The sequence below is a fragment of the Suricata suricatta genome, chromosome 7, assembly GCF_006229205.1.
Source record: "Suricata suricatta isolate VVHF042 chromosome 7, meerkat_22Aug2017_6uvM2_HiC, whole genome shotgun sequence".
NCBI lineage: Eukaryota > Metazoa > Chordata > Mammalia > Carnivora > Herpestidae > Suricata > Suricata suricatta.
The window spans coordinates 24,314,217-24,329,075 of record NC_043706.1 but is presented as its reverse complement, the minus strand read 5'-3'; the positions used below and the strand labels follow the sequence as shown (position 1 = coordinate 24,329,075).

Here is a 14,859-nt window from a genome sequence, read left to right as displayed (position 1 = left end):
TCTTCATATCCTATTACTCTTCTGTTTAAATTCCTGCCAGGGTTCCATAGCACGGTAAAGCCAATGCCTTACTATGACCTATAAGGTCTTCATGTCACCCCAAAATGTATACACATTAAAGAGCCAGGTGCATACATTAAAAAATATAAATACATACATTCATATATACTTCTGGAGTATACCCAAGAAACTGGTATAATGGTTGTCCCTAGGGTAGCTAGGACAAAATGATGAGCAGGAACTTGTTTTCCAGGCATACCACTTTGTATAATTTTGAATTTTATATCATGAGCAAAAAATATCTGCTCAGAAAATAAAATCAAATAATAATAAAAGGTTACCATTGTGAATTATATTCCAAAATTAACCATTAATCAATTAGAAAATTAAGATATGCCAATTCTCCTTTAATAGGAAGAATGGACCCCAAGACTTGACTATAAGACATGTCTGAATATATTCAAGGGTCTGAAGAAAGAATGTGTCTCAGAGAAGAAGTGCAGTCAGCCACAGTAGTATTGCAGAAGCAAATTTGTTCAATGCCCACCAATCACCACTTGGTGGAGAAATTTTGATCAACCCAGCCAACTCTGACCAAGTGTTTGGTCCAGTAGGAAGCCATAATTGTTCCATCCAAAAGAACATAAAGGATGAAAATTTATGTGACCCCACCTCCCACCAACAAACTCTTCCTGGAGAAGTGTTTACCTGCTGAGCAAGGATGTTGCAGGACCAAGAAGAGGGTCTACCCTCCCATAATCTTCACCTGAATATTTGAGTCAGCCAGGCAAGGCCATCCTGATTTTGGAGATGTTACTGCTTATAACATTGGTGAGGTCATCTCTATTGTCTCTTCATTCAGCTCTTGGATTTCCAATAATTCATTGCTTGTCCATGAAAAATTTTCACTTGTCCACAGAGAAATGAGAAAAAAACATAGTCACATTTAGAAATTTTAATCTGTTAACTCTGGTGTCAAAATGCCTTCCATAAAACTCTAGAGTCTTGGTACCACTGCTATTTCTAGTGGCATTTAATATAATTAATTTCCTCTCTTCTAATTTCCATACTCATGAACAAGCTTTAGATCATTATTCAACTCTTCCCACTTGCCAGGAGTAAATGCACTGGCCAGCCATAACTTCTAAGGATTCTGGTTCCTGGATCAGTTGTGTCTGTTGTAAATAAATAAATGGCCAGGAACTTTGGTGTTTAGACATCTGTCTCAAGATTGTTTAACGTGCATATGCCCACAGAAGAAAAATTTGCTCTCAGGATTTACTGCCTTAAGACCAAGGGCAGCCCCTAGCTTATGGTGAATTCACAATCCTCTGCCAAATCCTACTACCCCTATCTTTACCCCCACCCCCCAAAACAGGAGCAAATAAGAGAAATTCTAACACTTTGCCCCACATTCTAATAAAATTAAGTATGTCTAAGATTTGATATACTGAGCACCTGCCAAGTCTGCTCTTTGATTAGGAGCAAAATTAATCAAGCTTCAGCAGACCAGTGAATTCTGAAGAGTTTCAAGACACATTGTTATTGACCATGAATGCTAAGTTATATAGACTTAAGAAGACTTCTTTAGTTATTGTCTAAAAAATAGGTATATTCATATTTGTTTTGTATTTTCATAAAGAAGTACTAGAAGCCTGCACTACAAACTAATCAGTATTAGGGAAGATAGGTTAGGGGCAGGGATAGGAGTGATACATTCTGTGCAAAACTCTGATAAGCCATTTTGAGTTTTGCACCACAGGAATATATTACCCATTCAAATTAAGAAAAAGTAACATCTATGGGCCTGGGTGGCTCAGTCGGTTGAGCGTCTCACTCTTGATTTCAGCTCAGGTCATGATCTCATGGTTCATGAGATCAAGCCCTATATTGGCCTCCATACTGATGACATGGAGCCTGCTTGGGATTCTCTGTCTACGTCTCCTTCTGCCCCTCCCCTGATTGTTCTCCCTCTCTCTTTCTCTGTCTCTCTTTCTGTCCGTCTCTCTCTCAAAATAAATAAACTAATAAAAAAAGATTTAAGAAAAAGTAATACCTATATCTACATAGAGCCTTGTACCTGTTGGAAGATTTTTGCATGAAGCACAAAGTCATGCCACAAGTTTGGTTTTCTCTGTCCTCATCAGGGGATAAAATCAGATCCCTCTGTAGACCAAGGACTCCTAGGAATTAATATGTGTAACAATAACAGCATCTCCTAGTTTCTATATTTGATGCTTAGACATCTTGGAGTCTTGCTTATATTGGAGGAGCTGCCCCTTCCAGGATTAGTCAATTCCTAGAGATAGTAAACAACTTGCCTTTGAGCACACATTTTATATGCAAACCAGCCAGGGCAGAGCCCACACCCTACCACCTCCTTTATGGGCTCACATATTTTGGGCCACTGTCCACCTGTCCTAATCACCGCAAGGCCAGGTATCCATGAGTAGGGACAGCCCCGGTGCCCCAGAGCCCACTGAAATTATTCAACCTAGCCAATCCTAAAGCTGCTTACCTTGCCTCTGTTTCCATCCATAGAAACCCCAGGCCCTCCCTGCTCTGCCTCCTGACCAGCCCTGTGTCTTTCCATATGGTCCTGTGTGGTGGTGTGCCTCCCTCCTCTTGGGACCTGTGAGTGACAAACTATCTTTTCAATGGCAATCATCTAATCTGGTGGCCTTGCCATACCTGTATAATCATAAAATCTACATCTTACCTTTTTTTTTAAAGCGAGAGAGAGAGAGAGACAGAGCAGGGGAAGGGCAGAAAGAGTATACCAAGCAGGTTCCACCCCAGCAGCACTGAGGCTGATATAGGGCTCAAACCCATGAACCATGAGATCATGACCTAAGCCAAAACCAAGAGTCCGAATTTTAACCAACTGAGCCACCCAGACAGCCCCTCCCCTCATAAAATCTACATTTTAAAACAGTATGAGCCTAGAGTAGCATACTGATTTGCAGGGGATACCTTAGTGCACCCGACGTGGATCAGAAACGTCATCTGCAATAAAAAGGCTTGTAATTTGACAGAATGCCCTCTGAAATGAAGACCAAGAGTGCATTCTATCCCCAGCAGGAGAGCACAGCCAAGGTGAGGATGCATTGCTCAGGGTGGTTTGGCTGCCAACACCCCTGCATATATTTCTATTAATGAATGCTCTATCTGTGAGAACTGTGTAGTTATTAATCGGCCCCCAGCCTGCTCCATTACCAGGTAGCTTGCGCTTGTCTGCTGTTCCACAGCAAGGACGTGTCCTGCCCAGCATGTCAATTCTGCAGGCTTGTCAGAAGGCAGACCTCGATCATGTGCTCATTGTGCATCTTCCCTTCAAGCAAAGGTCCTCCGTGAAATATAGCGCCTATTTACAACACAAAGAGCAAATGAACCCCCCCCCATTCCACCCTTTTAAATAGCCTTTGTTGAAGGTTCCTTTTGAATAGAAAACTTAGGCAACTTTCATTTGATTTGCCAAATAATTGTTTTAACTCCATACTCCTTTGCAGGGGCCTCTCCAGCAGAGTAAATGAATTTCTTGACAGTGTTCCTCACGATTCAGTAATAAAGGGCTTTGTCCAGGCCACCCTGCCAAGGGCTTCTTGGTTACCAAGGCAGCACAAGGGACATGTCACAGAAGAAATAAGATGAGAGGCAGGTTGTTCTAAGAGAGGTTCTGGAGAAATTGTGGGCAAGAGTGCAAACTTCCCACATGAGCTTGACCTCCTCTGCTGTTAATTCTCTGAACTGATGGTTTAGAAACTCAAAGTTCCTCATTCTTTTACTTGGAAAAGCTTCTCATCTCTGTTGTTTTTTTTTGTAACCCTTAAAAACTGGAATATTTCACATGAAAAGTCCCAATTTTCAGCTCCTGCTGAAAACCTGGGAGAACCGGCCACACCGGGCTCACACTGCTGGGTGGAGCAGTCAGGTGAGCAAAGCGGTGGGATCGGCTCCCTTTCTACAGCGCAGCAAGAGCGGTGTGTTCGCCCCAGGCCCCACCGCTCCGCACCAGCCTTCCCACAGCGAGGCAGAGTGCTAGCAGCCAGTTACCACGCCACTTAAAGAAATATTTATCTGTACTTCTGATTCTTTCAAATGTGGGAATATGAAGAATAAGCCTACATTGTGTTTTTCTAGGGAAACAAAAAAGAAAAAGGAAGTCAGAGAATGTTCTGACGTGCTTCATAGGAAAACAAATATCCCATCACCTGACCCTTAGTTGATAAATCTCACAGTGCGCGGACTGGAAACAGTGAGGCTTCTTCAGTGAAGGCAGAGAGGGGGCTCACGGAGCCAACCTTGGACCTGAAGGGGAAATACAGTCCAAATCAGCTGAGAAGCAAAGGCAGCTGCCTCATAGCGGCTGGACAGAAAGGAGAAGCACTTCTGGGGAACAGGGATAATGAGGGTCAACAACCAAAATCTAGGTGGTGATTAACTAAATGTGGTGATTGATTCTAGTCTTAACCACCAGGCAAACAGCCCTATTCTTACGAAGAACAGAATTCACCATGCAAGAGAAGAAAGGCAACTGGTCAACCCCCATCAGTCACCCAACAGCCTATTTGAAAACAGGCTGCATTCAATTGAAGGCAGCTGGAAGGCAGAAGGGAAATGAAGGTTCCATGGAAATCCCATATGCAGTGCACTTGGGTCATGAAGAGGTTTCCTGGAACCACCAAGAGGAACATGGAAAGATGGACGGACAGCTTAAAGTAAAAAAAACACAAAACACAAGCTTTTTGCTCACTTTTCAGTTTGGACAGATTATTCCCTAGGGTGAGAACAGAACACATTTCCTACAGAACAATGAGACCAGAATGCCCCGTGGCCAGTCCTGAGGCCGCACAGAACAAAAAGAGCCATACCTTGACACAGCAAACATCTTCAATCCATGAGTAGAGTAATATGCTTTATTTAATTAAAATAGATTAAAAAACAGACTGTGTAAAAGAATTAGGATTCTCAATAATTTACTAGTATTTACATTAGCAAACGTTGGTCGTTAGTAGACACCATGAGAAGAAGAACAGAACCCAGACCCACCCGCTCAGGGGCAAAGGGGAGCCGCAGTGCCTTCCTGTTGATCCCCTGCTGCAGGTCAGTGCGGCCATGACAATGATGTCACTGAGAGCTTGGTAAGCAGCAGGAGAGGTGAGCCTCCTGAGGTCCGAGGCTCACAGCACTGCTACCCCACGCCGCCCGGCTGAAGAGGTGCTGGCAGGCCAGGCAGAAGCTCTCTTCCTCTTGAGGAGAATCAGTAAATCTCAGTCCCCGCTCACGGGCACCTGCTCGGCAACAGTCTCCCTGTCCCCGCAGCCAATTCGCACCATTCACAATGACCCTTCTGTGAAGAGCCCCTTTGGCTGACACAAAACCCACAGTTTCCAGATAGAAGATCAAAAACAGAATCGAAAGCCACACATCCTGGTTCCCAGGGAAATCCTGGATTACCTAACATTCCCTGCGTATGTCGTCTTGAAATTGGCAACCCAACATGATCTCACAGGCAATGTTAGGGCGCCTGTCGTGTGAAGGAATGGTCGGGAGGGAGGGTGGCCGGGCGGCCCTGGGCCCACTGCACCCAGAGGAAGGCTCCTCTCCAGGAAGCAGTCACAGAGGAAGAAGGAATGTGGCTGGGTCCTGGGTGTCGCGCTGGCACCCACATGTCCTGCAGGCACTTGTGGGTCTCCCACATGGGGTGGGGAACGAGTCCCAGGGGTGCAGAGACAGGCTGGTGGTGTCGGGCACAGAGGGAGGAGCCCTCAGAGGCAGCAGGCTGTGCGGGACTCTGGTGACCTGGCTGACCTGAGGGTCAGTGCTCACTCCAGGAACCTCTGCTGCTGCACCGGCAGGACACCCAGGCCTCCTGGGCACCGTCCCCCCAGAAGCACCACCTGGCCCAGGCCTGGGGCAGCTGCTTTGCCCACTGCCCGGCAGTCAGGGTTGGGGGGTGGTGGGGGCCCAACAGAGACTCAGTCCAAAATGTCTGTCTCGAAGGGGACCAGGTGGTAATAGGATAGGTTGGTAACATAAGCCGCTGGGTCATCACCGTCTTCCAGCTCTGAGGTAAACTCACCACCGTTCTCAAACCTGAAATGGAAAAGTTCAGAGGTGAGGGCTGAGTCTGGCTCACTGACTCCCCATCCCCACTGAAGTAGAGAAGGAAAGGGCAGAAGGTCATTGGCAGGAGGGCGCTTTGGGGTCAATTGCAAACACTGTGGAAACGCCTTTCCATGATGCTCTTCAGGACGCATCGGACCAACAAGCCGGGTCCTTTCAATGCATGAAGTGTGGGAAGAGCCATGATTACAAATTAATTAGGTGAAATGGACCCTTCTGCAAAGACTGTGATAGCTCTGGGTTTTCCTGCCTATCTGCATTCATTAGGCAATATTTACTGAGGCATTCATTCATTCGCAGTGACTATTTTTCTCTATCTAGGGATCGTTCTGTGTCTGGGGACATGGCAGTTAGCCAGACAGGGAGCAGGTCTGTGGGTCTGTGGGGACGCAAGCATACCACATGCCGGGCCCTGCAGAGACAGCAAAGATGAGTGAGCGAAGCCACTGTGGTCACAAGCTGACAACCTAACCACATCCCTGGGACCTGTGCACGTGGGACTAGAGACTGTGAGCGGTGGTGCAGAGAGGAGCTGGAGGGGGGGCAGGGGAGGTTCATGGAGGGAGGGTCAGTCCCCACAAAGCGGGGCAGGGCAGAGGTGGGTGGAGGCACCCCCCCCCCAGGAAAGCGGGGCCACAGCGCACAAGGTGTCCTTGCGCTGATTCCTGGCACTAACTCGTACAGCTGTAGGAGCTCCGTGCTGTACCTGGAAAGGTTCGGCAGAACCAGGAAGGGTATGAACTGAGCAAAAGACACAGCAAGGGTCGTCTGCTTGGCTGTGCCAGCCAGAGACACATAGGAGGCCCAGCCTGTGCGTGCACAGCGCACTGTGCAGAATCCCGCTGATTCCGTGGGGCTCCCAGAGAAACAGGCTTCCTCTCAGTGGAAGTTGAAACTTAAAAGTGTTGGAGGAGGTTCGAAATTGGCCAGAAAATGCCACAGAGGCGCGTCTTCTTTAACTCCAGGGTGACGGTGTGGGTGGATGTGTGGGGCCTCCCGCAGGCGCAGGGGAAGGGCTGGGGGCCCAGCTCCTCCTCCCCACTCTGCCCGGTGGTAGCCCCAGAGCGTAGTCATGGACACGAGTGTGCGCAGCCAGGCAGCATGTCTGGCGGAGAGAAGACCAACTCTCCAACTTTACTACAGGATGTGACATCTCTTCTGGAAAAGTGGGATTGCAATGAATTAAAAGAGGCCTTGGATGCAGGGAAAGGCTCAAGCCAGGAGAGGGGCAGGTCCAAGATGCAGCCCTGTGGGGACAGCTTCCCACCCTTCCTACACCACCTGGACCCAGGCGGGGGGTGGGGCTGGGGGGGGCTGCGATGTTGGGGAAGGTGAGTCACCAAGCTGAGTCCGGTGGCCCCATCAGGCCCCAGCGGTCCTCAGCAGGTGTGGCAAATACCTCTGTTCCTAACCTGTGAGGACAGAGTGGGGATGCCTCAGCCCTGAGTGAGTTTCCTGGAAGCCCAGCCACCACTCCAGCCAGCTAGGATGGTCACCAGGCAGAGACCCCACTGTCATGCTGACTCATCTCCGTTAGGCCTACCCCCCCATTCCCTGTACAGTGGGGTCCCTGTCCTGCAAACGGGAACCTGCCCTCCCCCGTAAGCATGGGGACTGCCTGCTTGGCTTTATGGAACGGGTCCTAATGGCAGCCTTGACAGCAGCACTGAATTCACCGTGTCAGGGCCAAATGGTCACTCCCGGGCACCACTGAGGACAGCTGTGGCAGGGAGGCAGAGCCCGCTACTCATTCATCATCTCTCTGTGACCTCCTGTCCCATCGTCGCCCCCCTCACCTGCCTGGCAGCCCTGTGCAGTGTTAAAACAGGCTCTCCTGAGAGAGCCCAGCCACAGACCCTTAGCTCAGCTGTGCTGCTCTGCATTAGGCACCTAGAGAAAATCCTGGCAAGCCGGAGTCAGGAATTCCCTCTAAATGCTCCCCTGAGCCATTTGGAGGCAGACGTTTCTTTGTTAAGCTTTTATGGGATCACAGAGGTTTTTCTTGCTCGCTTCCTGCGAGTCGGGCATCCTGGAGCCAGGGGGCCACATACTGGGGGTGTATTATGCTTGTCCATGCAAAGCCATGGGGGTCATGTGACCACCCTCGCTTTCTCTCTGTGTGCCCCTCCTCAGCAAAACTATGCACAGTTCCACTGGCTTGTCAAATCGGGCCAGGTGCAGAGATGGCCTCCTAAGGCCTCCTGACAATGGAAATGGTCCCTCCTGGGAAGAGTGTGGGGCCAGAGCCAGGACCCTGCAGGGTGATGAAGGGAGGGTCTCCACCTGTTTCTTCTGCGCCAAGACACGCCCCCACCAGAAGCTCCTCTCATGAAGCTAAAGGCCCTCTTCTTCCTGTCACCCACTTAATACACAGCCATCTTGTTCCCCCATGGTGCCAGCCCTGTGCCAGCAAACCTTTGGGTCAAGAACTATGAGCTACCTATCTATATACACATACAGTGGGGTGCAATGCCATGTGGTACCATGCAGAAGAGACCATGGCATTTCAGAGAAGACCTCCCCCCCCCACCGCCCCCACTCTGCAGCCTCATCAGCATATCCTTTTACACAGGCATTTCACAACATCACCATTGTGAGGGACCCCAGGTGCCATCCGCCTAGGCAAGTGGGCGCTGCTGGCCAGAGCCAGTTCCATGGGCTGACATGGCTCCTGCGGTGTTCAGTCACACAGCAGGGGTGCAGGAGAGCAGGCTCCAGTCTCCTGTATATCCTGGGGCCATGCTCTGCTCTGCAATCGGCTGGCCTGGGTGTGTCTCAGCACAGAATCTGTCCTAGTTCATTCTTATTTGCAGTGCAGCTGGTAGGGCAGGATGTAGGACTCCAAGGCCCCTTGACCCCGGGCTGTGCTGCCCATGCATCACCCACAGGGAGACCCTGAGCACCCAGAGCTGCCTGCAGGGGCTCCTGGGCCAAATGTCTCACAGTGACCATGTGAGATCTTTACAATGACCCTGCGAGAGCATAGTGGGCCGCACTTTGACGGGAAGAGAAGCCAGAAGAGGTTAAATAGCTTTCTGAAGCTCACATAACCAGGAAGAGCCCTGGGATTGGCCTGGGAGGTCAACAGAAGCCAAGGTGTGATGTCCCCTCAAGCTGCCTCCCAAGGATCCCCAAGGACATGGAGGTATACCAATGATGGAGGCTGTGCCTCTCGGGGACCCCAGGTGTTGGCTTTCCTAGAGCACTTATCACGGTCAACGTTCCTCATTATTAGAGCAGGAAGAACAGGGGAGGCAGTGGTGTGTCTGGTGGTCCCACCTTCACTAATCAGCAGGCCCAGCAGGGCCAGGCCGTAGCCCGTGAGCCACACAGAGGCCACCTCAGAGTCAGGAGAACCTCCAGCCCTGCGATGTAAGACAACGCAGATGACACTTCTCCCCATCCCAGGAGACCAGGCCCTTTGAGTGAGGAAGCTTGCAGCCCCCATGGCCCCTCAGGGCCCAGCACAGCCCAGACCCTGAAGCCTGGCAGCCTCTCCTCAGTGCTCCCTCACAGCCAGCCACTTGGTCCCACATGGTTTATGTGGTCCCACACTGTCCCCTGGAAGAGGCAAACATTAGATAGTAGGTATTTAGGTAAGTATCCAAATACAGGTATGATGGCTCAGTGTTTCTGGCCACATCTACTTCCTCCAGAGCTCTGTCTGGACAGTGAGCCCCAGCCCCCGGCACCAGCTGACCATTCAGGGAGCCTTTCTATAAAACTATATTCAAATCAATGTACTTACAAATGCTCTGTGGGATCCACACCCAGGTGTTGGTCCTTTCCGTTTGGTATACTGTGGTCAATAACAATTGTTTCTGTATTTGCTAAGCAAAATCCATTGGACCTCATGATTTCTGAAAAATGAGAGCAACAAAGTAAAAATGCAGGAGAGGCCAGAGTTTGAAGTTTTGGGCTTATACTAATCTCCCTACTTCCCTCTCCATCTACTGCCCCAGATTCTTCCCCGCACTCTGGGAAAATGTTCTGCACCCCAGAGGCCCATTCTGGAGCTCTGCCACACAGATTCAGGAGCTGATGCCAACCTCCACACAGAAACCACGCCTGCGGACCCCATGCAGGCCAAGAGGCACATCACTCCCCCGAGAAAGATGCCCTGGCCCTGGGTGTCCCAGCACCCTCCCCAAATGCCTTCCCCACTGGTTTAAAGCCAGGGTAGAAAGAGTAGTGCTGAGCTCACATCTATTGGTCTGGGTTTGGGTCCGGGTCCATCACATAGTGCCATGAGGCTCTGCCCAGGGCATCCAATCTCCCCTGTGCCTGAAGTGGGATAACACTGTCTATACCACCTTGGGCTGCTGTGAGGGTCAAATGAGATCGGTATGCATTGTATATATATATATATATATATATATATGTTTATATTAATTATAATAAATACATATAATATATATTAAGTTTATTTTGAGAGAGAGAGAAAGAGTGTGTGAGCAGGATTAGGTCAGAGAGGAGGGGGGAGAGAGAGAGAATCCCAAGCAGGCTCCATGCTATCAGCACTGAGCCCAATGTGGAGCTTAAACTCCCTAACTATGAGATCATGACCTGAGCCAAAATCAGGAGTCAGATGCTTAACTGACTGAGCCACCCAGGCGCCTTGAGATCAGTATGCATTTTAAACCAATGGCCAAATTCACTTTTTTACTTTACATAATTCTGTACACAAATTTTTTTTTAGCTGTAAGCACAAATTTTGGTAATTTTAAAAGGCTAACAAAGAAAACGTCTGCATATTCCTACGTTGGCGGTTTGGGGTGGAAGCGTGGTGCTTACCCAGCACTGGGAAAGGAAGACAAGGGATGCGTGAATGCGTGGTAGCCGAAGGAGCACCAGCCTGGGGCCGAGCACCGCAGCCCAGCCCAGCCGTGAGTTCCATGGTCTGGGGCCTCAGCATCCTCAGCTGGGAAAGTTCAGAATAATACTGGGTGATCTCCAAGGATCCTTTCACTTCTGAACTCCCATGAACTTCCAGATTCCATCACATCATCTGGTGCATTTAAGTATGAGGAACCAGCTGGCTGGATTCATTTGTAATACCTGGTGCGGTTTTTATTCCCATTTCCCCAGGGAAGGCGGTTCTGTCACTTCAGCAGGTTAAACACACTCCAAGAATACATCTGGTCGCCACTGCCAGTTCTCCCTGGAGTTCTCCAGCCCTCGGTGAGGCAGGCTTCACAGCCCTCAGCTAGGCCCCATATTCATGGTCCTTGTCTGTCTTCTCAAATCAGGCCCTCTATTTATTTCATCTTAAAAAACATACTTAAGGGGCGCCAATCAGTTAAGCATCCAACTCTTGATATCAGTTCAGGTCATGATCTCACAATTCCTGAGTTCAAGCCCCGCGTTAGGCTCTGCACTGACAGTGTGGAGCCTGCTTGGGATTCTGCCTCCCTCTCTCTCTCTCTGCCCCTTCCCTGCTTGCTCTCTCTCTCTCTCTCAAAATAAATAAAAATAAACTTAAAAAATGCTTAAAATAGGCTCCAAATTTCTGGGGCATTCTCAAATTCAAAGGATTATCATCTTCCCAGCCAAGGCCTACCACACAGAAACACACACAGCTCGGGGTAGCTTCCCTCTCCTAACTGGCCTGGCCCCGCCGACGAGAACACCCCTCACTGTCCACGGCCTCGGTGGGCATCTGAAGCAGTTGTTCTAGGGACTGTTTCCTTTTATTTTTTTCTTATATCTTGTCATAATTTAGATTATTTTATTTGCTTTTTTCATAAGGATAGTTATAACTTCCTACTTATTTTTAATCTTTGTAGGTATTTGGTTCTTAGTTCTTCGAATTTTTCTCAATACGAGGAGAATTAGGGAAACCACACAAAAATGGACAAAGAAAAATAGAAGATTTTCTCCTCACCCTCACAGGACTACAATGACTCTTCCTTAGTCAGATTTGCCAAGGAATTGCTAAAATTTCCTGTTGACTTTCTGCAGAAATGACAGCTTGAGTTTCTTTGGTCCTTTGAAACACCAGCTCAGTCACCCTCTGGGTGGCATCAGCACACTGCTCTTCCTGCCCACCCCACTTGGCGCCCACCCGTCTTCCCTGTGTAAGAACAAGCATGGAGAGCCTGAGTCATGAGCAGGAGCACCAAACCCCAAGAAGTCAGTGCTTGGCGCCTCTGGCAGCAACGGCATTTCTAGGTGAGAGAAGATGACTCTGAAGATGACTAACTCTTAACAGGAAAGATTAAGATTCCCTCGCCACTCAAATAAAAATGCATGACAGCACAGAACCACTTGCTTTATTGCATTTTCTAACTGATTCAAATCTGTCTGTCTCAGAAGCACATAAAACCTCAGCCAGCTGATAGCTTCCAGCTCCCAACCCTTTGCTAAGGGAATTTGGAGGGGAAAACCCTACAAGTGAACACAAATGTAGGCGTAGCAAAACATTCTGAACATGTTCCTGAAGAATTACCTTGCATGGGACCTTGTGAACTTCCTAACCTTTCCTAAATGTGAAATTTGGAGCTCTAAGACAGGGAATCTTTACCAATCCCCCAAAACAGATTTGTAACACATCCCTTAACTGCCTAGGCAAAGAAACCTCTGTACACAGTCATGTGGTCTAATTGCTTGCAGGGCAAGCTGGAAACTCTAGTTCTGCGGCTTCTGCCTGGGGAACAGGTTACTTCTTGCCCAGATTCCTCATCTGCAGAATGGGAGTAATGCTACCCACCGTAAAAGACAGGTGGAGATGACCTGAGACGGCGCTTGTAAAGAATCTAACAAATGTGGAGGGCTTGAATAATGTAGTGATGATATCATTATTGCTAATGTCTCGTCTTAATATCTGTCATGTCCTGCAAATAAAAAGAACTAAAGAAAATGTTATGATTACAGAAAAATGCTAACCTCGGAAGCCTATCTTCAAACAGATTTAAATGTGAGTTTCTTAGAAGTCAGCCTAGTACCTATAGCAAAAATCACTGGCCAATGTAATTGCTTTAATCACATACATGACTGATTCCATGAAGCAGTTCACTTTCAAGATACTTTTCTGCATTCATATTTTTTTTTCACATGAAGAGTTTTGCTTTGCCATTTCTTAATTTTCTATTTTGAGCTAATTTTATAATACAGAAAGGTTACAAGAACAGTATAGATTTCTCATAGAGCTCCCCAGCTTCTCCTGTTGTTAATATGCTACAAAACAATGGTGCTGTGAAAAAAGCTGAATATAACTAAATACTTCCCCTATTTGAGTGTCACAGGCTTTTTCACTAATGTCCCTTTCTTTCTGTTCCAGACCCAATCCAGGGCCCCTTCTTTCCTTGCTGTGTCCTAGTTTTGCCCAGCCTCTGACGGTCCCTCAGTCTCTCCTCTCATCTCTCACGACAGTGACACTTGGGACTCGTGGGGTGTTTTATCGAAGCTCCCTGGATTTGCCTGATGCTGTCCCACTGTGACTGAGGTGGTGTGTTTCCAGACAGGAATCCTGCACCGTGACCCTGCATCCCCAACGTGCATCCCGCCAGGGGGTGTCTGATGTCAACAGGCCTTGTTCCTGGCTCACTTGCATAAGAAATTTCTGCCACGTTTACTCTTTCTCTTTGTAGTTAATAAGTATCTCAGGGGAGATGCATTGAGACTGTGCAAAACCTCAAACTTTTCCCTACCATCTACCAATGGATCTTTTCTGCAATGATTGTAGTTGACACTTGAATGATAGGAGTTTGAACTGCGTGGGTCCACTTATATGTGGATTTGGTTTTGCATAAATACTGTAAATCTCTTTTCTTTATGATGTCCTTAATAATGTTTACTTTTATAAGAATATAGTATTTAATGCATATGACATAGAAAATAAATGCTATCAACCATTTATGTTATTGGTAAGGCTTCTGGTCAACACTGGGCTACCAGTAGTTAAGTTTTGGGGGAGCCAACGTTATGCATGGATTTTGACGGCGCGGGGTGGGTGCTCCTAAGTCCTATGTTGGTCAAGGGTCAACTGTACTACTGTGGCGTTTGTCTGGTGGCGACTACTACATTTTTAGCGGTAGCCATGTTTTTGTATGCCCCCTAGGCCACCATTCCTTCAGTTCAGTAGTTCCTGCATTCCTCTTCTTCAGCAGACACTAGCTCATTTCTGAAAGCATTCATAGTGCAGCCACCCTCCGCCCAAATCCTCTCTCCTGTTATACTTTCAGTGCAGTCCAGCAATAGAACAAACCCAAAGCACTACCTTTTTATTAATTGGCTAATGGATCAACCTTGTAAGGTGAAAATTAGAGTTGAGATTGTACATATGTTTGGTTAATAAAATATGAAATTATAGTTCATTTCCAGGCCCCCCAAACCTGAATAATTAGATTTTTTTGGCTTATGTTATTGGTCCAAGTAGCCAGATCTCAGCTGGGGTTTGTGCTTAAAAGCACGGACACAGCCACAGCGTAGAAAAGTATATTGAAGGTTTTTTTAAATTCCATAAACATTTAGATCAACACGGGATGAAGAATGTTTGAGGCTGTCCCGGACTTCATTTCCCGAGCGCCTTGCTGGGGCCCCAGGGTGTCCTGCTTCCGCACGGCTAGCGCCTGGCGCCATCTAGGGGAGGTCTGGCCACGAGGCAGTCTCAATAGGAGGAAGAAGAAAGAGGCTGTGAGTTCAGAGCCTATGTGCTCGCCTCCCTCTAAAGGGAAGCAAGCCTCTGACAGCCCAGGCCAAGCGACTGCCCCCATGGTGCTACCTCCATAAATG

General features: G+C 48.1%; 1 protein-coding gene across 1 annotated transcript in view; it reads right to left on the bottom strand.

Annotated features, from left to right (window-relative positions):
- Window positions 1-4,894: 4,894 nt before the first annotated feature.
- Window positions 4,895-14,859, bottom strand: part of PXDC1 (PX domain containing 1) — a 28,658-nt gene continuing 18,693 nt past the window's right edge. The window contains exons 4-5 of the mRNA XM_029944106.1: window positions 9,875-9,986; window positions 4,895-6,096 (exon numbers count right to left, since the gene is read on the bottom strand). Coding sequence (XP_029799966.1) covers window positions 5,979-6,096; window positions 9,875-9,986 — 230 coding nt within the window. The 3' untranslated portion in view covers window positions 4,895-5,978. The remainder of the gene's footprint in view (window positions 6,097-9,874; window positions 9,987-14,859) is intronic.